This window comes from Rhodamnia argentea, chromosome 2, assembly GCF_020921035.1.
Source record: "Rhodamnia argentea isolate NSW1041297 chromosome 2, ASM2092103v1, whole genome shotgun sequence".
NCBI classification, from domain to species: domain Eukaryota; kingdom Viridiplantae; phylum Streptophyta; class Magnoliopsida; order Myrtales; family Myrtaceae; genus Rhodamnia; species Rhodamnia argentea.
Window position 1 is genome coordinate 6,147,583 of NC_063151.1, and position 24,229 is coordinate 6,171,811.

The 24,229-nt window shown below is 40.5% G+C and overlaps 2 protein-coding genes across 3 annotated transcripts; both read right to left on the reverse strand.

The window, feature by feature from the left end:
• Positions 1 to 1,915: 1,915 nt before the first annotated feature.
• LOC115755633 (NAC transcription factor 56) lies at positions 1,916 to 23,562 on the reverse strand. The gene is made up of 5 exons (XM_048274204.1): positions 23,535 to 23,562; positions 11,961 to 11,965; positions 3,843 to 4,130; positions 3,123 to 3,430; positions 1,916 to 3,010 (listed from the first exon to the last, which is right to left on the reverse strand). Exons 3-5 carry the CDS (start codon positions 4,027 to 4,029, stop codon positions 2,393 to 2,395), a joined length of 1,113 nt encoding a protein of 370 aa, XP_048130161.1. The 5' UTR covers positions 4,030 to 4,130; positions 11,961 to 11,965; positions 23,535 to 23,562; the 3' UTR covers positions 1,916 to 2,392.
• Positions 22,253 to 23,636, reverse strand: LOC115755632 (NAC domain-containing protein 72). 2 transcript variants are annotated; one of them, XM_030695096.2, is made up of 3 exons: positions 23,332 to 23,634; positions 22,979 to 23,247; positions 22,253 to 22,857 (listed from the first exon to the last, which is right to left on the reverse strand). In XM_030695096.2, the coding sequence occupies exons 1-3, from the start codon at positions 23,510 to 23,512 to the stop codon at positions 22,261 to 22,263; spliced, it is 1,047 nt and encodes a 348-aa protein (XP_030550956.1). In that variant the 5' UTR covers positions 23,513 to 23,634; the 3' UTR covers positions 22,253 to 22,260. The 2 variants fall into 2 exon arrangements, with proteins under 2 accessions (XP_030550956.1, XP_030550954.1); XM_030695094.2 differs by having other exon boundaries at positions 22,979 to 23,636.
• Between the last annotated feature and the right edge of the window lie 593 nt (positions 23,637 to 24,229).

Genomic DNA, 24,229 nt, shown 5'->3' on the forward strand with positions numbered 1-24,229 from the left:
CTCCGAAGATGCGGAACACAATGACTATGTCTAGCGTCCTTGAACGGGGGATTCTTTGAAAACATTGCGCCGTTCCTCTTCCTATTTTGTGTACGAACGAAAGTCGGCTTCTTTTAAAAAAAAAAAAAAATCTCCCAAAAAGAAACGAGAGAAAAAGAATCGGATCTGGGTGGAGGGTGGAGTGTTTTCTAGGGTTTGATGGAGAAAGCATCGTTTCACGAGGGGTGGAATGGATCGAGAAGGAAGGATAAGGGCGCATAGCGACGCTATCTACATTGCCAAAACTAAGTAATTATGATAAGGGAAAGCTTATAAAGTTCCTTTGTACTCATGCCCTAGAAAGAGTAATGGGGAATTAATTAGAGCGGGAGGGGGTGTGATTAGTGTGTGGTCTTGAGGCGACGATTCCCCTTCCTGGTAGGGGTCCACCCAGATGGACCCCAACCTCGGTCAGCAGCACAGAAGAGGAAAGCCCCACTTAAATTATAATGAGGTTAACACCACCCCCCTCCTCCATCTTTGTCAATTCATGTGAAGGGTGCGACATCTACTAGGCCGTGGAATATACTTGAACCATGTCTTATCATAGTCCATGAACGACAATGACTCTCAAGAATCCCAATGATCTTCCGTTTCTTTTTCTCCCTTTTTTTCTTCTGAGATTTTTCTTCCGGGTGCGATGAAATCGAGGAAAGATGACCGATAACGTGGTTGGGGTCGAAGGTTCTAGTGCATGCGTGGGGGTTAGGCTGATCGAAGAAGAGAATCGTTCGTGCTTTCTTGTTCAAAGTCGCCGGGGACCCTTTCGGTTCCGGTTAACCTCGTGTTGAGTAATGCAGGCTGCTGAACCTGCGCATATGATCGTTATGGCGTTCATTGTTCGGTCAGCGAAGTTCGGCCGTTGGAGACCTAGGAAGTTTTGATCGTTAAAGGAGATGGAGAAAAGATTCTTCCCAGAATCACTTTTCCTTTTCGCCTTTGAACGTGCTTAATGACTGTTTAGCTTTCTAGTAAAAGTTAGTCAATCATCCTACTTTGTAATCGAAAAGAAAAATGCTTGGGAGTTGGTAGGGTTTACTTTACATATATGAAACTAGAAGAAAGGAAAAAACATAATGAAAAGAAAGGTAACCGAAACCTTCGATTAGACTTTAGACCTTACAATATAGAGACGTTGTACTGTAGCATATTTTAAGATTAAACAAGAAATGGGTATTCCTTGCTTCATGTCAAATCTTCAGGTTTCATCTAGATATTTATATATGTGCACATACATATATCTAACAAAGGATTATCGGATGATGATGATTGCTATGGCATAACCACGTCACCCGCATATTATAAATTGGCCCACAGCATTCACGTTGTGAAATAATCTCTCTTTCTCTATTCAATCCCACGTTGCAATCACCCAGGAGTCACATCCAACCATACCAATGATTCTCATCGATAATCATCTTTATTAACATCATTATCACCCTCATATCTACATCTTGACATCGAACGGGGAAAATATTTAGTTTGATAGTCTAGGAGTTAATCCATCTAGTTTAACAGTCATTTACGTTCTTCAACTTGGATTCGAGAGTTTGATACAACATTTGTCGAGATGTGAGTAGCTGTTTGTGAGAAGAAATCGGATGCACTCTTGTGTGTAACTGCACGACTGCAACTCTTCGAGGCCATTAATGGCTCTTCGCAATATACCCTTTGCTTAGTCAAACTATTCTTTTTCTCGATGATTATAGAAGAAAAATCATCTCTCGACTTATCAATTACTACTGCGTTCTAGGGTTTAATTGAAAGGTATCAAAAGGCAATCTTGAGTTGCAAAAATGTCATTCAGACACCATAACAATACGAACTGATGATACGTTTGTAAGCAAATATAAATAAAACCATAAAGGATCATCCATTGCAATAAACGATGCGCTCAAGTATATTATCAGGTTTATATACAATCATTTCTGGTGCTGCTATATCCTAAAGCAACAAATAATAATGGTTCATCTATTTCATTTGTCTACATGAGGATCAGCTATTGCGCTTTTGTCTTATGAATCGCCCTCCTATCCGAATTCAATGCATGTATACAACAAACCCTAAACTGTGTAGATACACATTCATGTATATGACCCTAATTGTAATTTGCCTCTATTGGCCTCGCCTGAAAGTGGAAGGCCCTCTCAATACCCTCTCTAAAGGAATTCTTTGGGGGCCACTTAGTCTCTACACATGCACCAATCTCCACACCTTCACAACTTCGTCAAACTGTAGCACCAATAGTAATATGGCATCATCCCTTGTTAATGTGGCGAAACTTTCACCTTAATTGAGCTTCTCAGCTATCGCACAATGCCCACCATCAATTTCAAGGTGTACTCTGGACTGATTAAGCATACCAATTCAGTCCCGGCACGTGGAACTGCGGTCGGAAACCGCTGTCGCCGAGAGGCCCAAAGACCGTCTGCTGGTGCAACGACGGCGTTTGAGGGATCTGGCTGAGCAGAGATGCGATGGAACTAGTCCCTTCATTGCTAGTCCTGTCGGCGCTCCCCGGATCGTTCCTGTCCGCGCCGAACTGCCTTTTGACCAGTGAAGGGTCACTCGCCTCGGCAGTGGCAACGTCCTTGCCGTTCCAGTAGAGCGAGTGAAGCGACCGCTTCAGGGGAAGAGGGCTCGAACTGTTGGGCGCTTGGACCATGGTCAATTCTGGCTTTAAGCCCGAGGGTGATGCGAGGTGAGAGATCACGTTGCCGGCGATGCTGCCGCCGCCGCCGCCATTAGCCCCCATCATCCCTTCGAAAAGGTTCTGCTCGTGCTCGAAGAATGAGCCGTAACTTGTGGCTGACGGCTTCGGGAGGTGCAGCTTCATGTTCTGAGGATTCATCATCGTCAACGAAGAAGGGATGGATTCGAGCATGTCCTCCATCGAGTCGTCCCTCTCGTGATCCATTGGCCGGTGGGCGTTGTTCTTTTTGTAGATTCGGCATAGCACCCAGTCATCCAGCTATGGAAAACCAAATTAATTTCAACGCGCTGTTATACAGTTACATGCTCATTAAATCAAATAAACAAACCAACCCAAGAAACGAAACAAAACCACTTGGTTCGATCATCACCCTCAGGGAATTCTTCTTGTTGCCCACGTCGCATCCCGGCGGTCTGTTACTGACTTTGTTCTCGATGAGACGGTACTCGTGCATGATCCAGTTCGTCTTGAGGCCCTTCGGGGGTTTCCCGCCGTAGAAGACCAGAGCCTTCTTCACACCGACCTTCTGATTCCCGACGGCGGACAGCACTGGTTTATCGGTCCCCGTGGCCTTCCAATACCCCGACGTCGCTGCCCTGTTCGGCCTCGCCCCATTCGGGTACTTCCGGTCCCTTGGGCTAAAGAAGTACCATTCTTGCTCGCCATACGTCGCCTTCGCTGTAAAACGAAGAAAAGCGAAAAGGAAAAGTAGAGAAGAAAAAGAAACTCCAGTAAGCGACGATAATCTTTCCACTGCTTCGTACGAACTGCAAACACTTTCCGCTTCTTTCTCGAACGTAAAGAAGGGCTAAAAGAATTTGCGAGACTCGAACCCGATTACTATCGACGTATACGAAGAATAAAGTTTGGTTTTTTGACCGACAAATAGTCTCCTGTATACAGCACTCTTGATGCAAAGATCATATCCAACAACCTCAGATAAGCCAAGAAGCCTTTTTCTGGGTCATCGAAAATATCTTCCTCGTATTCGCGAAGTAGATTTGATATCTCAGCAGCACCGAACGATTCAACAGAAAAAGAGAAAAAAAGAAAAAGGAAAAGCATATGCCCCTTCGCTGTGTATATATACCTGGAAGCTCCCATGGATCAAACTTGTAGATATCGACCTCGGCGATGATGGAGACGGGGAGCGTCGACGAAGCCGCCTTCTTCTTGAGATAGTGGACGACGAGCTCCTCGTCGGTCGGGTGGAAGCGGAAGCCCGGCGGAAGGCGTGGCCCCGCCGGCGACCCCGCCGATGAGTCCGTGCTCTCCATTGACAACCTTACTCTCGTGGCAACCCCTACTGCAATCGATCACTCGAAACCCACCTAGAATTTACAAAGAGAATGATCACCGAGAGAACACATGAGAGAGAGAATAAAAATGTGAGTGTGAAGTTTTGGCTTGGCTCGTCCAATAAATGGGTAAGGAGGAGGAGCGGCGAGTCTCAACCGAAGCGATGAGCGGGCGGTGATTCAGTACGCCGCGCCTACAAGACGAGCTGTGAGTTAACGAATGACCGAGCGCCACGTTGACGAGCCCGCTAGATGGTTAGTCGATTTTAAGCGTGGGTTTTTACGTTAATGGCCCCCGCAGTTTTTGCCTAAACCATGCACGGCCCGACGTGGACGTGGAGGGATCAGTAAACGGGGCGTTAGAGTGAGACGGAGGCGATGGAGGGAACGCGCGCGCTGACGCTGACGCTGACGTCAAGCTGGGGCGAGAGCCGCCGGATGGTCGACACGTGTCCGGAGTGGGGGCTCGACAGGACGACACGTGGGCGAGGGGGGGTGGGGACCACAGGACCCCCGTAGAGGGCAACAAGACAACAGGATATAAAGGGGACGGGTGGGGAGAGAGAGGAGAGTGGGGCCCGGCGATGTCATGCCTTTGGTGTGCAAAAGTAATCACCCAAAATGTCAAAGATTGAAGAAGTATTAAGGTTTTAATTTAATTGGCCCTTTTTCAGTTTCTCGTTCCCTGATGTCGCTTTTTTTCCTTTCAGACAGTAACATTTATTTTAGAAGGCGTGCATGGCAACACTTCTGCTCTACAAATTTAACTTCCGGCTAAAATTTGATTTTTCTACTTCTATTTCTGAATAGAAGTTGATTTCTTTTACTTTTGAAAAGAAGTAATTTTTTCTTTTACTTCTTCAAGTGACTCCAAAATTATTTATAAAGCAAAAAAATACTTCAGAAGTAGAAAAATGAGTTTGATTAACCAAATGGATTTTTTACTTTAACTTTAGAAGCACTTTTAGAGTGGAAATTATACTCTATAAGTATTATCATGCGCGCCTTTTACACGCCTATATGTATGTATGTATGTATGTATGTATGTATGTATGTATGTATGTATGAAGAAAACTAGTTTTATACTCCGCATGATCCTTTTAAAACGGTTGACTACTATGAAAAGATCCTAGTCGAAACTGGTTCAATAGAATTTAAATATTTTCAAGGCAAGTCTAATACTGAAATCATAAACTATTCCACTGCAAAATTAGTAAGAATCATCCATCCTTCTAAGCGGAATCCCAATCCCATAGCCTTAGTCAAATTCAATGTCAGACTCACTCAATCCATCCCACACAAACCGAGTTACACATATTTTGATTATCAACAAACTGGTGGAATGTCTTTTTCAAATAGAATATTAACTTTCGTCATACTTGTCTTTTATATTTTGGTGAGAATTTTGATATCCACTAAATCCCATACTGGTTTAATAGATGGTGGGAAAACAAGCGTGAGCACACCTTTTGTATAACGAATATATTCCCTTAATTATTAGGCTTTTGACTAAGACGAAATGAGCATAAGTTCGTGATTTTCCGAGGAATCTGTCATTTAGCATAAAGTTAAATTCGGTGTTGACATTAGTTTATGGTTCCCTGTTTTATTTATAGTGGAGTTGACGATTGACGATAGGATGATGATCATTAAGATAAAGATTGTTAGGTTTTACTTCTTTATCTATATCTTCACAAAAATGAAATAGATTTATATTACTTAGTTTCTAGAAAACCAATCTTTGAAGTATATTGGAGAGTAATGACGCTAGTATCACGGGTAAGGGATCCGACTCCTACGCCCTGCTAAGAGGTAGAGCAGAAGTCAAAGAAAAGAGAGTTAGGATGGGATACACGCACGCACAATTGTGTTTTGCCTTGTTTTCATTTACTTTGAGCCATCCTACATTTAACATCGAAAGTCGTATAAGTTTGATTCTCACGTGCGTGGTCGGGAAATTATCATTAAGGAGGATTCATGATTTAGTAAATGTTGAATTCCTCTCGGAGAGTGAAAGGAGAAAAATAATACTCCTTGGTTGCCCTCTTAATGATCGTCTAATCAGCTATTCATGTCGTAGACCAAAAGGATTAGCCTACAACCTAATCATGGTTAGGAAAAGGGTAATGCTTATCTTAATTACTCCAATCTATATCATTGTGGTACTATGTTATAGACTCATTGCATCGTCAGATTTCTGAATTACCGCCGCATCTCGTGGGAGAGATCCATCGTAAGGATAATTTTCTACTTTTTTGTAAGAAAGAAGATATTCTCAAACTTTTTAGAGGTAATCTGATAAAGTTCTCGAGACCATTATGCAGAACATTTAAGGGAAACATATACCAAAAAAATTTCTAAATCTATTATAGGAATGTTAGCCATAAAATTTTTTATTTGATTAATTTAATCTTAAATAGTCATCCCGATCAATTGTGGTCATAAACAACCGACGCCACGATCAATTTGACGACAGCTATCCTACATGACACGGCCTACTCTAACGTAGACATTTTTGCAATTTCTTTAATTTCTTTAATTTTTTTCATTGTGTATCGTTTTTTTTTTCTTTTCAGTTCTTTCAAGTTTTAATATTTTGTTTTTCCTATTTCCCCACGTCAGTTGCTGGGCCTGGATGATAGTCGATAGAAGTTGCCGGCTACAAGCGACGGCTGGCGAGGGCTGGCAAATAAGTCTACAAGTTCACATCTTCTATTTATCGTAAAATGTAAGTGACTCAGACCTGTGAAGTTAATATAACACATAAGGATATCTGAGTGGTAATCGCAAATTTTGAAAAAGTATACAGATGAGCATGGTACGGTTTTAGAAAAAAAAAACAAAAAACAATACAAAAGCAAACCTTCGATATCGAACAAATATGTACTATTGAATTCTGGACTTTGCTTTGCTCTGCTTCGATTTACTTTGCTATGGAAGTCTTGCGTATATATCATGTATCATTTTGAGTAATGCGTATAATTTTCTTTCAATAAAAGGAAAAACTATATCCCAAATCAAAATTTCAAGACGGTAGACAGGGCATCGTCATTATAATCCTATATCTAGTTAATGCATTAATTAAAAGTAGTTAGATTTCACTAATTACGTTCAACTTCATCACTTCACTTCAATCTGTAATATTAGTTTTGTGAAGACTCTATGAATCGATGTCCGCTCAACCTTTTCGAATCAAACCAAGAAAGTGATGAAAATCCTCTTTTTTACCTGTTATGATCCTATCCCCGGCCCTCCTATTTGGATCGTGACATGGGAGTATCTTTTCTAATGTCCTCAATGAGAATAGCTGACGATTGTAGCAGAAAATCGGGCGAGAAGAAAATGTGCAAAATAAGGATCATGGACCAAAATCAATTAGTGAAAGCGTAGGAATCGAGCTTAAGAGATTACGAAATTGATGGCTCAATTGTCACACGCAATAGAAATAAGGGTTAATACAACACCCCAAACTCATTTTTCACAGCACAAAATTCAAATTGGTACATATGTTGTAAATTTATCCCAAATCATTTTTTCGACCACAATAAATTTCAAATTGTTATACTTATGTCTAATTTACCCAAATCATTTTTTCGCCCACAAAAAGTTTAAAATTGACAGGTACCCATATGACAAATTTACCTCAAAAATTTTTTTTTGACCACCAAAAACCTCAAATCGATATGCATGTGACAAATTTACCCTTCGTTAGTTTCCTTTAAATTGGTTCAGTAACACGAAAAACTCCAAATTGATACATCTGTGACAAATAAAAGTACAAACCTCAAACCGGTATACCTATCAACAGCCACGTGTCATTTAAGTCATCAATTTGACGGTAAAATTTAACGGAAACTAAATGGTGGTAAATACATTCCAAGTATATCAGTTTGGAATAAATTTCTCAAGGTGTATCGGTTTGAAATTTTTGATTGTCAAAAAAATAGTTTAGAATAAATTTATCAAAGGTGTATCGATTGAGATTTTTTGTAGTATAAAAAATAATTTGGGGTAAATTGATCACATGTGTACCGGTTTGAGATTTTTCGTGGTATTAACCCTAGAAATAATTGATGATACGAATTCTAAGAAATACTAAATTCACATACATGAGCTGCAACTCGCAAACACATAATTTCTTTACTTGGAATAGAAATGTGCTTGGTAACCGGACAATTTTTTTTTTCCTAGAACAAAAATGCGTTTAGTGACTGTTTGAAATTTCTGCTCTCAAGAGCAATTTCTCTTTCCATTTTTTCTTTCATTTTAGTCAAATAATTATGTTTTGTCACTACAAAATCAACCTATATAACATCACTAATAAAATGAATATATATATCATGCATAATTATAAGCTATTTATTTCATGAAGCATAAATACATATGCAAGATCTTTAAAAAAGAACATAACATCAGTAGGCAATTTGCGCTTGAACTTTTTCCATGAATTTGCACTTATACACTTTTATATTTAACCAAACACATATCCGCCTTGACCTGACCTGTATTACTTAAACATTTATATATTTAATCAAATCATGCATATTTATTTCTTATAATTTGTTAAGAATGCAATATAATTCTAGAGAAATTTTTTCATTTTTTTATTATAAAAATGGAATTTATTTTTAAAAATAATTGTTTTTTGTTTTTTCTAATATATATATATCAAAACAGTAGTTTTAAATTAAAATATTTCATTATTATAAAAAAATTTATTGTTTTTATTACTATTTTTTTTATTTTTAAAAAATATTTTATTTTTTATTTTTATTTTATATTTTATTTTCCTTTTTCTCCTGTGATCGGCGGAGAACAATGGTAAATGGTGACAGTCTTGTTTCTCAAAAGTGATTCTAGAATAAAGAATTAACTTTTTTTTATTCTTGTTTCTGCTCCAAATATGTTTCCGGAAACATAATAAAAAAATTTAGGATCAAAATCATTTATGTTACCGAGCGGGTGTCTCATTCTTTTTTGTTTCGGGAAGTAGAATAAGAGAATCGGAATCGTTACCAAACATGCCCTAAGTCTCCTTAAAAGATATTGTCTTGACATAATAAAATTTTTGGTTAATACTATGAAAAATCTCAAACTGGTACACATGTGACAAATTTATTTCAAACTATATTTTTGACCATGAAAAATCCAAACTGGTATACCTATGATAAATTTACTCCAAACTATTTTTTTGATCACAAAAAATAAATTAGTACACATGTAATAAATTTATCAAAAACTATTTTGTTAACACCAAAAACCTCAAACTAGGACACATGTAATAAATTTATTCCAAACTAAATTTTTTGACAACCAAAAATTTCAAATTGGTACATATGTGACAAATGTACCATTCGTTAATTTCTATTAACTCAGTTTAATACCACAAAAAATCTCAAATTCGAACAGAGGGTGAAAATCCAAACTGGTTTATCCGTCAACTACCACGTGTCATCCAATCCAATAATTTGATGATAAATTTAACGAAAAATTAATGGGAGGTAAATTTGTTACAAATTACCAGTTTAAGATAAATTTATCACGTGTGTATCAATTTGAAATATTTAGTGGTAAAAAAATAATTGGGAATGAATTTATTACATATGCATAAATTCAAAGTTTTTTGTGATAAAAAATAATTTAAAATTAATTTATCAGAGATGTATTACTTAAAATTTTTTGTGGTATTAAGCCTAAACTTGGTGCTCCATGGCCCTTAGTAGGATAATGGGTCCGGAAAAGACAAGAGAGAGGCTCAAAGCCGGTGGTGCGCAAAAAATCTAGATGTGGGGAGGGAACAATGCTGGAGCGGGGCCCACTGCTGGTTGCGGGCGGTCAAGACCAGGAGGGCCCCACCGGATGTCATATCTTGTAGTCCATTTCTTATCACCGGGACCCACGTTATCCCCACCATCTCGTACTATGGAAAGGATTAATAACTTAATGAACAAATTCAAACACTGTCTAATGGGCGTACCTAAACCGGGCACGCCCTTAATTAAATCGCAACGACCACATTCGACATTGACCGGTCGGGGTGGGATCGCTTCACGGGTTGTCCGTGACGCACCCACGACATGACCACGGTGGTCATCTTCATCCCTTCTTGGCCCAAGCCCTAGACATTACATTCCCCCTTTTTGCCTGACATGAAATGAGGGCTATCACAATTGTTCACTAGCTTAAAACCCACCACCGCGCCTAATTGATTCGACGTGGATTTGGGTCTGCACGAGCTCAATTCGTTTGGCTACTTGTTTAGCTCCAAGGCGCTAACGGGACGGAGATGTACTGGTTGATGGATTTTCGTCTCACCCACTCTTCAATCACGGCGATTTCTAATATGACACGGTAACACAACTCGAGCATAAGTGATTACTCGTGTCATAGTTAGAAGTCGACATGTTTTATAGTGTATCCTAATGTCGGCACAACACGAGCATATCTTAAGCTCCTCTTCATCTCGTGAATGCCATATGCCGTTGAGACCATCTACATCGAGCATCTATTTCATCCATGTGTAACAAATCTTTACTCTTCTAGTGAAATAAGACATTATGCAAGAGCGGTTTTACAAAATTTTATAATCATACCATAGTCAAGAGTCTCAACTTTGACTCGTCTCGATTTCTTGATCCATTTACGTATTGTTATTGCTCATTCGCCCGTTTAATGCCTTCATGATTCAAATGAACACTAGCATGCGTTTTCCAACTTCTAACCCTAGAACTTTCCCACCTCTAAAATGGCAAACCGGGTGGTCCCGTAGGTCAAACCCTTTCCTAATTCCTCCAATGCGGTTGGTACGTGGGCACGGCGAGAGACATCAATCGGCGACCCCAATCTTACCGATGTCGTCACGAATTGGACCAACATGTGAACATTTTGTTGCATCCTCGAGCCGTTCAACAATTACCGCGGGTCGGTCGGAGAGCGCCTTTACGTCCGATGCCGGTCTCTCCGTTGTGCCGTTCTTGCACTAAGCTCGCGAACAAGAAAAACAAGAAATGTCACCGCCCTCAAGAATTACGATAGCAATTCAGAAGAAAATTACTCCAATTTGTACCGTACAGGCCCCATGCAAGATCTCATGCTGTGCCCTACGTGATCTTCTTCTTCATCTTCCTGATTCTGTGGATCCCGCGCGACATCTCCACCTTGATTTTAATACTCTTAGAGAGAAAAAAAAATGGATGAGACGAGAGCAAACGAACCAACGTTCTTTGAACGGCAAGAAACGATATGATGTCACCGAATCCAAATAACAATTCGTTTAGGGGTTCAAAGGATCGAAATAATGACGCAATTTGTTGAAGAGCGAACCGCTTTGCATTTTTATATTCTTGCTAGTTGTCCGATTGGAGGTATGGTTGTACGGAAATATTTTTTTTAAGTCTGCCTCCAAATCTTTTGTGAGGCTGATAAACAATCTTTACGGAGACAGGTGATTGGCTTCTTTGACGACTTTTGTTGTAGTGCACGACATCATAATATGGAACAAGTGACTTTCCCATGCACTATCTTCCATTGTTAAAAAGGACAAGATTACTCAGCGATCATTTGTCCTCTTGATCACCTACATTTGAACCTGATCAAAAGTAATGCAAAAAGAAGCCAAAAATACCCTCATAAGCCTTGCGAAAATTACCCGAAAAGTCTTAAATCTATTGCACGATAACAATTCAATCTTAAACTTTTTAATTTGGCCAAATTAGTCATGAGTTTTTTGACGATTTGCCAATATAATCCTTCCGGTCAATTTTGGTAGGTAAGCGTTGACGTGAACACCGATGTCCTACGTGGCACGGTCATCACCGACACGAACATTTTCACTTTTTTTTTTATAATTATTTTATGATTTTTCCTCTTCTTTCCTTTTTTTCTTTTGTTTCTTTTTCCCCTTCTTCCTCCTTTGGTCACCATGGCCGGCAACCATCCACAAGCAAGGGTGGGCCGGCAAAGCCTCACTAACCTCATCGGATCTTGCAAGACTTGCCCTTGCTAACCCTCACCTGTGGCCGGTAGTTGGCCATAGCAACTAGTGGAGGAAGAATGAAAAAAAAAGAGAAAATAAAAAAATTATCCACGACAGTGCCATATATATCATGCGGGACTGACGGCATCGATATCATTGATCTCAAGCCAAAATTGGCTGAAATGATTACATTGATATATCGTTAGGTTTAGGACTGAATTGATATCAGCACAATATGTTTGGGATTTTTTTGGCAATTATCCCTGCAAACCTCACTCTCTCCCTTCCCCCTCCCTACACGCTTGCATATCCCACCAATCAAAGTGGAATAGGAGACACACAACGCGGCCTCATCCATAAACGATTCGACGTCTCATTACAAGATCAATCGGGAGCATGTAAGAGGAGGAATATACATCATAGACGTGTCCACGTGCGTACAGTTTCCCGTACGGCTATATTTTCCTCCAACCATGTCTGTTATGGGTGGTTATGCCAATTTATGAACATCGCCACATACACGATTAATTAAATCAAAATTAAAAGCGGGTGGTGTTCATGTTTATAACTCCCAAATTATTGTAGGAATGATAAGAGAAAATTCCCTTCAATCAGGGACGGAGGAAAACATATGATCCTTCCCGAGTTGGCCTTGTAGTCTCTCGCAGTCCATAACCGGTATGATGCTTGACAACTTTTGGACATCCTGCTCCCCTCATAGGAAATGTTATCTTCTCTCGTACAAATGTATGAATGCATGGGTGGGCTGAGGAAAAAAAAAACGAACATGATGAGCGGCCATCCCTTCTAGCCGTCCATGTGAGAAACCCTACGTCGTATAAAAATAAGGTAGCGGTCGGATTTCATACCCTCGTGGTAAACCTAACTCGATCTTTATCGCTCCATTTCTCGTCCAAGATCAAAAGCGCAAAGGAAAATGTGCATTTGGCGAGACCGTCCTAGGCTTCTTGTGGCATCTCGTGATCCCTAAATGCTAAAGCTACAAGAGGCGTGAAACTATCATTTCTCCGAATGTGGAAGAGCTAAAGGTAAATCACTCTCAGAAAATCTAAGCAAACCCATTTCCTGGAACAGCCCCTCTCGGATGATTAGGAGACCGATTACGGCGAGCAAGTCATATTGTCATCATCGAAACTAGGGTTTCCCTGGAAATACAGCCAGCAAGCTTGATGTAGTAATGCATTTGCCACCCGAAAATACATTTCACGCACTATCTGGCTATGGAAGCACAGCTGAGAAAGCTAGTTGGGTTGCTACTCGTGGACACCCTTATCGCAAGACGAGAAGATATGGATCGACAGTTGTTTTCGGGGAATATTAATTCTGATGCATTTCGATCGACATTTGCTCGATGCGGACTAGTCATGAAAAGCATTCTTCGACGAGCACATGGACATGGTTAGGTATTATTTCATGATGATGTTGTTTTTCTCAGTTAGGGATTGTGTCGTTCATGCAATGTTTCTGGCAAATCCGATTCCCTCTTTCTCCTCCCCCATGGATTTCTCGAAGCTGGAAGCAAGGTGGAGACAAAAGCCCTAGCTTTCAGCCACGGGGCCGGCCTAATTTCCTCGCCTCTCTGTAACAGATTTTTGGCCAAGTCCTAATCGCGTGACGGAGACTTTGGTTTAGTCAGTTAGCGCAGAATTCATTGAATTTTTTTCCCCTTGATTTCGATACGGAATCGTCAGCTTTTCCTTGCAGTTCACCTAATTCGTCGTCCCGAAGTGATCACGCCCTTTGAAAATGCACAGTGAAGCACGCGCTGAAACCCTAATTTTTTTTTTTTTGGGCTCAGGCCATTTGCTCTGATATCCATCACTTTCGATCCATCAGCATTCAGCACAGTGTCAAACCATCCCTGTATGATGCGCCTGCATTTTCTTTGAAAGTGAAGCTCTTTGCATTCACATGATATCTTTTCCCGGATTAACTTGCGGAGACCATGGATCGAAAGGGAAAAATGGATAGGCTTACGTGATTAGTCGACGTCTTTATGGCAGCATTAGGAAACCCGGTTTTGAAGTGAGAAACAATTTAACAATGTAATTATTGCTTCAACAATGGTATAGCGAGGAGATCACTAAAGAGGTCTTAAAATTATTCCAATTGTGTCAATTCAGTCCTAAATCCTTTTTTTTTTTTTTGGCCAATTGATTCAACATATTGCATTTGTACAAATCAGTTCTAAACATCTATCTTTTTTTGCCAATTAAGTAATAAACCTTTTACATTTATGCCAGTTCAATCCATCCGATAAATTTTGGCTGGAAATCACTAATATGAATGTAGATCGTCCTACGTGGCTCGGTCGGTATTGATGTGGATAATTTTTAATTTTTTTTCTTTTTCTTTCTTTTATTTTTTATCCCTTCTTTCTATGGTCGGTTGTTGGCAACCAGCCAAAGGTGAGCCCTGGCGAGGTCGAGCCATCACCATGTGACTGGCTAGAGGAAGGAGGGAAGTAAAAGAAAAAATTAAAAAATATAAAAAATATAAAAAATATAAAAAAAATTAAAATATTGTTAGATAGTGTCCAAGTTAGCGTCGACCGCAACACATAGGACAACCGGCGTCCATGTCAACGATTTCTAGCCAAAAGTAGGCGGATAAACTGAATTGGCACAATTTTAAAATGTTCATGACTCAATTGGCAAAAAAAGAAAATGCTTAGAATTGAATTGACACAATTGTTATAGGTTTAGGATTTTTGTCATTTTCCCTGGTACATCGAGAATAAATAAAATTCGTGTCTGGTGTCTTCAAGAATAAAGTGTGTTTTTACTAGGAGTATAAATCTTTTGTTGGTATCGTTAAGGAAAATTTCCGAAATATAGAGTGGGATAGACTTGGTTAAGTACTTAAATTCTATTTCATCCCCAAATCTTTGTAGGATGCGCATTAATTAATCTGAAAAAATTAGATGGTCGAAGAGATGCATCTATATATGGATCTTTCGGGGTGATATATCCGGAGATAATTTTTATTCTAAAATGGAAAATTTCCTATATCCTCAAGACCTTCGTGAAGCACTATTAATCACATTTAGGAAACTTATAATCTCTCTTGTATTCAAGAGATCGAACACCAGACAAGTGTAATAACTTCACGAGTTACGAAAATAATAAAACTTACAAAGTAAATTTTCGTACTTCACCGAAAAAAAATTATACTATAGCGAAATTGATCAATGTCTCCAAACGTAAGTAATCATCCTCGGACTCATTTTACTGGATCAAGTCAATCGTATATCAATAATTTGCCAACCCCACACTAGGTTTGCACTAAAAAGACACAATTTCCGTTATTTTTCCAACACTATATCTAATAAAACCTTATGCAACAAATTTTTTTATACCAGAGCAACGATTAAACGTTTTTAATGTATAATTACATACCACTGTAACAATTAATTGGACATGCAAGGTCTAAAAATTCACAACCCTGTATGTCAAACACATTCCCCAGGGCCTAATGAGCTTGTTCTGCGTAAACCTCTTTATTTTTGGCCAATTCTCCATAAACCTACTGAAGGAGGAGAGTTCACAACTTTCCAGGTATTAGCCAGTTGTAGGTAAGTGCTTCAGGTTGAATCGGAAGCATCAATGTCAATGGTCAATTTTTGGATGATGTGGTTGATGTCAATTTTCTTTTCCCCGAAAATACCTCCACGAGCATGCACTCCTTCTTTTACTTGATGAGCGGTCATTACCGTGAATAGGAAGTTGCGAATTTTTGCACGTTCTGCTCGAGGTTAGAAGCCACAATTTCACATTTCTACGCCAACCCGAAATACGCATACGTAGAGTTGGTTTATTCACGAAGTAGGTATGTACCGATATGTCTGAAGTAGAGACGTTGCGGGAAATTCGATCTAAATGTTTGTGATCGAGCTGATGACAAATTTGAGAAAAAATCGAGACTGGAATTTTGTTATGGAGATTCAGAGTCATTACTGGGGACTAGGGTTTTTAGAGTGCTTTCTCCCATGTGTTTTGTTCCTTTCAATTGTGTTTGTTCTGTCGTGCGTACCTAACGAAGTAATTGACTGATGACTATCCAAGACATCTGCCTTAGCTCTGGCCTTGATAGTGAAGTTATTTCTAACTTAGAGTAAAGAAAAAGGAAGATTTTACATTTGCAATAAACTTAATGTGTATGCCTCGTGTGTGTGTGTGTGTGCAACTTGGAATCTTGTATACAAATTATTGGATGCTGATATATGTTATTATACAACCGGTATTTTTGATTGGTGGGTTATTAGCTATGAACACCACATATAACCTTAATTTGAATTTAGATTGAGTGATGTCCATGTTTGTTACCTTTCAATTCGAAATATGGTCGGAGGAAATTTCATCGACTAAGGATGGTGGAAAGCTTTGAGTACACCGTGTAAACAATTCAATCCTAATTTTTTTTTTTTTTGCTAATTGAGTCTATGTCTTTTGTAATTGTGCTAATTTAGTCAATTTGGCCGGATGGAGGTGATGTGAATAATTCTTAATAATTTTTTTCCATCTTTTTATTTTCTTTTCTTTTTGGTTAGGGCACCTCTGCTAGTGAGGATTCATGGCCCTAGCTGGACATTGGGCGAGGGTCGCGAGCCCTCTCCCGGTGGCTAATAGAGGTCGATGGCCCTTGGTCCATGGCCGACGGCCTCCTGCCGGACCTAATAAAAAAAAAACAGAAAAAATCATTAAAAAATAATAAAAAATTTGAAAAATATTAAATTATTATTAAAAATTATCCATCTCGGTGCCAAACGGCTACATGGATTGAATTGACATAATTGTAAAAGGTTTAGGACTCAATTGAAAAAAAAGAAGATTTCGTACTGAATTAGCACAATTACAATATAATTAAGACTTTTTTGGTAATTTTCCTTGTGAATGCATTATATGTATATTGTCGGTGCTTTCTCTATCCCTCGTAAACTCTTTCTGACTACTCAAGTATTATTTCTTGCTATTTCAGCTATCATTTTTATCCTTGGAAAATACGATTCATCCCAACCAGAACATGATACTTATCTCAGCCGCCCCATTCAAATACAAGATAATATATGCGTACTTAGGTAAAAGTGTTTGGTAATCTTTTTAGACTTAAAATGTTTCTAGAACATCATGAATAAACAATAGATCTCATTCCAATGGAGTTGCAGCTGTCACCTTTTGATAAGCTGGTGGGGGCTTGCACGGGCATTCGGAATCTTCCTAGACTATGAATGTTAATCAAGTCAAGAGGGCCCATTGGGACTCAGACTTGCACTTGCGCCACCGCTTACTCTTTATTACAAACTTTTCTCCAAGAGGGTCCTCCAATTAATCAACAGGAGCGACAACTATGGATGGATATTCTCTCTCCGCATGAAATGTCTCTTCTCCACGAATGACGGTGATTCGAGAAACAAAGCATGACACCTGAATGGCCGACTGTATGGTGGAAAGCTCGCCCACTGACTTATCTCGCAGCAAGTCGGCCTTTTCGCGATTGGACTTCGACGAAAGAACTGGTCCATCACTCGGCCAACATAAGAATTAAATGAGCAGACCAGGGTTTTGTTTCACAAATCATGCTTAGATTTGCGTAAGGTTTGATCATTTGTTGTCGTTAAACCGTTCAAAATATATCATAAACTTGTTTGTTAACTCATATATGATGGATCAAGTTGTAATATGGGTTAATTATATTCATTAAATGGGAAATGAATGCATTTAAATACAATATAAAATGAGTCATAAATGAGTTTATAACTAATTTAGGCACAACCCATTTTTTTTTATGATTCTCTCTCGCCTTTACTCAATCTCATGCTTGCTCACTCCACACTCTTCCCTCGGTTTGGATATGAGTTTTTTTTGTATTTGATTAAATATGGAAGTGTTGTAGGAATATTTGTTTGTTTGGATATATACTGGGTATGAATTGGATTAGACATGGGTCACTAGATTTGCATTGTAATTGATGAGTCGTAAACGGGGTTAAATGATATTCTTGACCCGCCCATTTAACAGATTTAATTATCATGGGATCTACGTGATCTAAGGGGGCGCCAGGCTCACGTGCACCCTCCCGGGGCCCACCAAAGACTTGCCTCGGCATCACGCGCTTTCTAAGCGACGTCACCATGATGCATGGGCTAGGGTAATAAGCCCGGCCCGACCCATTTTTGGTTCCTAAACGAGGGAACAAGTGCTAGCCCATTCATGTCATTATGGGCCACCGACACCATCAGCACAAGGTAGAACTAAGCCTCTCGCAAAGGATTTTGGGTCGCGAATGGCCAGATTTTTCCGTCCTCGGTGCTCTTTTTTGACTAGTTCGTCCGTTCGGACGCCGGCGGATTTTCCAATTTCCGTGGTGGTTTGAAAAATCGAGACGCACTTGATGATTTTCGCCAACCAAAATCCCCCCCAAAAGAGAAAAGGAGGAATCGCATTCTTATCCCCTATCTTATATATATTTATTTTTTTGGTCTTCTTTCTCTTTTCTCATTTGACGAGATTAAGGAATATGGTTCCGCCTCGGGGAAAGTGAATTCAGCACGTTTCTCAATTTCAGACGGCCACGTTCTTAAAAGGCGATCGAAACGAAAAGACAAGAAACGAGGTTGGGGGGCGCCAGCCTCGCAGATATCTTTGACGCGGAATTCATGGCATGGAACCTCGGCGCCCAAGAGAGCATGTAATGAGGCGACGTAAGCGCACCCGTCATTGCTACGCCCGACAGCTGGAGCTTACCCAAAAAAAAAAAAAGTTACGGAGTGTTATAGGGGCACGTGTCGCTCGCGTGGCCAATCGCAATTTTTTTTTTTTTTTTCCTGGGGGGGAACAGTGAAGTCCAAAGCCATCCACCGAAACAGAGGAAATGTTCTTTTTCCGACCCCAAAAAAAAAAAGGAAATAGAGAAAGGAGATTAGGGATAAGTACTAAGTACCGAGTTGGTCTCTATCTGCGAAACGTGGAGAATGCTTGGTACTTCGATTCGTCACCCACGTGGGATGTTTTTTACTACCACATGGTTTAAACTGCTGCAATAAGTGCGTGGTCCATATGGGCCACAGTGTCTTGCCCCGAGAACAAAGAAATAACAAGGTAAAGTGGATTTGCCTTTTTTTTTTTTTTTTATTATAAAAAAGAGGTGTGTTTATTTGGAGAAAAACTTAATAAAAAAGTTATCTAGGAAGGATTATTTTCTAGCAAAGTAGTTTGTTTTCCTTTTGTTTGGTGATATGTGAACGAAATGGTTGTCTGGTGTTTGAATCTCATTTGAAAACAAAACTGATTTAACCTCATGACTTTATCTCAACATAAAAAATCATATTATTTCTTTATTTTTCTTTCTTCTTCCTCCATTGTGACGGCTGGCAGCGGCCACGTGCAAGCTCGAGCTCGCTAGATTCGAGGAGCTCAACGTCAAGGCTCTCCTTTGGCCAGCAAGCACGGGCTCACCTTCCACCGGTGAGGAGCTCGAGCTCGAGCTCGCCCGTGGCCTCCGTCGATCGTTGCGGTGGAGGAGGAAGAAAAAAAAAAATAAAATGAAATAAAAAATAAAAAATTGATAAATTAAAAAAAAATCGAGAGGAACAAGTCCGTAAAGTGTTTCAACTCTTTAGATTTGCGAATTCACTTTCCTCAACCTATGCATAAATTTTCCGTTGATCGGAGAATGCTTTTCATTAACTAAGTAATTTTCGATGAACTAAATGGGTGGAAGTCCATAAAACTGAATTCGAAAAAATTCTTTCCCTGGAACAAACGCACTGTGTTATGGTAATTAAGATTGATAGGAAAGAAAAACGTAGGCCCCTGATATCATCCCTTGCTTTTGGGGATAATGTGAATAATTCACACCCAACTTTTTCTTTATGTCCATCGTTCAAACTTAACTAGACTTAACGAAAGGATGATATTAAATACTTTGATATAATTTATGGATTAGATCGAATATTTATTAATAGCCTATTGAGATGATATCAAACAGATGAAAGTTTAGAAATCACATTGCATGGATTAGATCGAATATTTATTAATAGCCTTTGGGAAAAAACATAATCTTTCTATATTTGTTCGTTAGAGCTCATCATTGAAGAATGGTGGCTTGACCTTTTGGAATTAGAGAATAACTTCTTCACGTGGGCGGCGTACGTACAAGGCTGTTTGGACCCCCTCCCTCTCAATTTTTTATCAGACATTCGACGGTGAAAAGATCAAAAACCGGGACAGACACACGCAAACCACAAAGTTTCGTCCTACATGTTGGATTCACATGGCGTGCATGCATTGGCAAGCACTACCTTACACGGTTGAAATTTGATGTCCCGAGCGGCATCCCGGTCAAAAGTCAAACACAAGAAAAAAGAAGAAAAAGATCAATTTGCATAAAGATCTGCCTTTCAGCAGCCGAATTAACCACACGTGCAAGAATCGAGAAAACGTCGAAAGGTCAATGCTCATCTCGAACACTGTTTGGCATAAAGAAAGGTATAATTCCAAGGGCATCGTCCATGCTGTTCTCTCCCCATTCCCTTCGTGGTTATCGATCCGGCCGCAATTCATTGAACTTGGGAGTTTTTGCCTCGCTCTCGTCGTTTTCCATTGGGAATAAGAAGCGGGCAAAAACATCGGTTCGGTCCGGTTTTTTCTTATGTCGGTCACTTTTAGATAGTTAGCTGTATAAAATTTAATGGTTAGATAATATTTGATGGAGTTATTTCGCGAAGGAAGCCTTATCCGATACAAGCGAACGAAGGCCAATTTTAATGGAGAAGGAAAGATTAGAAAATTGGAAAAGTCACAATTTTCATGTTATGAAAAATATTGACCTGTAACATCTAATTGTAGAGCAACAGATTTGACCTGTCTTATCAAAAGATTTGTTTATAGTAGTCGGTCAAATAGAGTTTTTTTTATCAAATCACATACACGACTCGATTCCTTTTTATCCCCGATTACTCTTTAATAGCTCTCAATATATTCACTTCGACGGAAGTGCTCAAATTCTTATATGCTAATATCATCGATAGACATACCTCTTCGTGCATCTAATTGCCCGATACATGTGAATGGAAAGATTTGTGTGTCCATAAATATTTTGCTCGAGCCGAAAGGTTATTACAAAAGAAAAAGAAACAAACCATATTGATCTGCATCATTTAATTATTGCTATCCCTTTTTAGCTAAAATTCTATTAACATGATAATGTAACAAATATAACAGTGAAACGCTTGGTATAAGATCAAAATTGAGTCTCGCCATAATTATAAAATAATTTTTATTATTCATAACACTTGTGATTAAAATTACGTCAACTTTCCAAATCCTTCCAACTATTAGTCACACCCTTTGTCCTATCCATAAAAATTGCTTGAGCAGAAAGATCATTGCAAAAGAATAGAAACAAACAAAATTTGATCCGCAGCATCTAATTTTTGCTACCCATTTTCGTTTATTAGTCACAACCTTTTTCCCTCTTTAATTACTAATTACTCCTAATATGTACCAAAACTCCACCGATTAATAAATCCTTTATCCCTAATAACTCCTAATATGGACCAAAACTCTACTGACGTGTAAATCCCGTCATATGAATTGATTGATATAAAATAAAAAATAAAAAAATCAACGGCTTATTCAGGGAAACATAATGTACGGGAACACAATTTAAAAAGTCGCCTCGCGTCTCATAACACGAACCATATTCGACCAATGTCAATGATAAAATCAAAGAGCTTAAATACATTTCATATGGCAATGTAACGGACTAAATAAATCAAAATATAGTCATCAACCCCCACCTAATGTTGCAACCACATCCAACCCTGGCCCTACCACGTCACCAATCCTAGAACCCCGGCCACTATTTTATCCCTACCAAGCCTTCATCACGCCGTTGCAGATTTGTCCCTCAACTTTCCTATATTTACAAACAACAACCTTTGAAGTTTGAACTGACTTTGTCTGGTATTCATGTGTGTGTACATTGAATCCGTCCTCCAAAAATCGAAGTTAGAAATAACCCACCCCCCAACCATTTTTTTCCCTCAGCCGACCATAAAAATAAATCCACCCCCTCCATTTGTTGGAATCTAAAAGCCATAATGTTAGCACCCCCGGAATTCCAATTATTTACAGAGCTGCCCCTGCTTCCATCCTAGCGTGTCCCATCTGACCCGTCCGGTTCAATTCCCACGTACAAGTCTCCTTGTTTTCTCATTGCCGAAACCCGAGCCCGGCGGTGTGTGTCGGGTACCGGAACCCGTACGGGTCGAGCGATGAGTTCGCCGGGTTCTGGGAGAACCCGCCCGAGCTCGGCTGATAAGCCCCCAGCGGCTGAGTCCTGACCCCGCTCTGTACTTCCTCGTCCGCCGAGCTACCGAGCCGCCTCTGCGGGCCATCGAGGTGGCCCATCTGAGGGACAAACACGTCATTACCACCGTAGTTCACGAGCCCCTGAGCCTGAGCCTGAGCCTGAGCCTGAGCTTGGTTGACCGGGACGAATTGTTGCTGGGGCTCCGAGTTTAGACCGGCGAGCGTGGCCCAGTCGAAACTACCCGAGCCCATCAGAGTCTGAAGGTCGGGCTTCTGGTCCTGCTGCTGCTGTTGGTGTGGCGTGATCCTGAGTGAGTTCATGCGCGGCAACGCGAAGAACCGGTCGCCGATCTCGGGCAAAGTCTCCAACATGTCGTCCAACGATGAGGAAGACGAATGCGACCCGTGGCTGTGCTCTTTGCTCGAAGAAGTCGACACGGTCGGCTTCTGCAAGCCCGAGCTCTTCTTGTAGATTCGACACAGGACCCACTCATCCAACTGCGTGAACACCAAGACCATCAGTCGAAATGGCTAAGATGAATACCGCTCGATTTAATCACGTTCGTTAAAAAGGAGATTTTTAAGATTCAAATTATGTTCGACGGCCGAGGTGTAATACCTTAGAGCTTCCGCTCTTCCGGGAAGTTTCGAAGAGGCGGTACTCGTGCATGATCCAGTTGGTCTTGGTGCCTTTGGGTGCTTTGCCGACGTAGAAGACGAGGGCCTTCTTGATGCCGACTTTGCGGCCTTCGGTGGTGATGATCTTGTCGGTGCCGGTGGCCTTCCAGTACCCGGATCCGGCGACCCGGTTCGGCCGGGACCCGTTCGGGTACTTCCTGTCTCTAGGACTGAAAAAGTACCATTCCTTTTCACCAAATATCGCCTTGCCTGAAACACACAATTCTCGTAATGACTTACAACACAAAGAAATCAAACAAAGGACACGTAACGGGCTCCCTACGACACACGTACTTGGCAAGTCCCAAGGGTCGAACTTGTACAGATCGATCTCCCCGATGATCTGCAGATTGAATTGGTGACCAGCCACTTTTCGGCAGAGGTATTGGACGAGGAGCTCCTCGTCGGTCGGGTAAAACCGGAAACCCGGCGGCAGGCTCAGCTGGGCCAGTGGGTCGGTCGCCGGAACTCCCATTTCAGCTCACGAATCTGGGGAGAGAGAGAGAGAGAGAGAGAGAGACAGGGGAGGGAGGGGATATTTCGAGATCGATCAAGAGAGAGAGAGAGTCAGCCAAATTTTTTCTAATTTGGCATTGAAAATCTCTTTTCTTTTTCGAAAATGGCGAGGTGTGGAACGTATTTATAGGGCTCCAACCCCAAGGCAGTGCGATGAGTACGGTCGTCTTTTTCTGGGGTTCTGGCTCAATGGGCCCACTTTTTGTCAGAACTCCGCCACGTACAACCCCAAACAAAAATGGAGACGAATCGGAGTCCAGCCGACCTTATCCGGGCCGGTATTAGCTCCCCTTCGGTGCATGAACCGCCAGGAAACAAACAAACCGGGAGTGCGTCAGGGGACACGTGTCCGCTTCCATTTTCAAAAAAGGTTAGGGAAAATGCCCTAGAGAAGGCACATTTTCGGGAGGCCTGTTCGGTGAATACGGAGGATTAAGCGTGTTTGGTAAACAAGTTTAGCGGCGATGATCGGTTAGAGCTAAGTGTTCAGATGTGCGTCAGCACTTACATGAATTTCGTTCGTTGTTACCAAGTTTTCAGGGTATACGAGGTTTGCAGATCCTTGAGGACCTTTGCTATATTCTTAAAAATGAATTAAGCTTAGCCGAATAGCAAACGTTCAGCTATCTAAGTATGGGGTTAGGTGGGGTGTCTCTTGTTGCCCCGCAAGTACAGC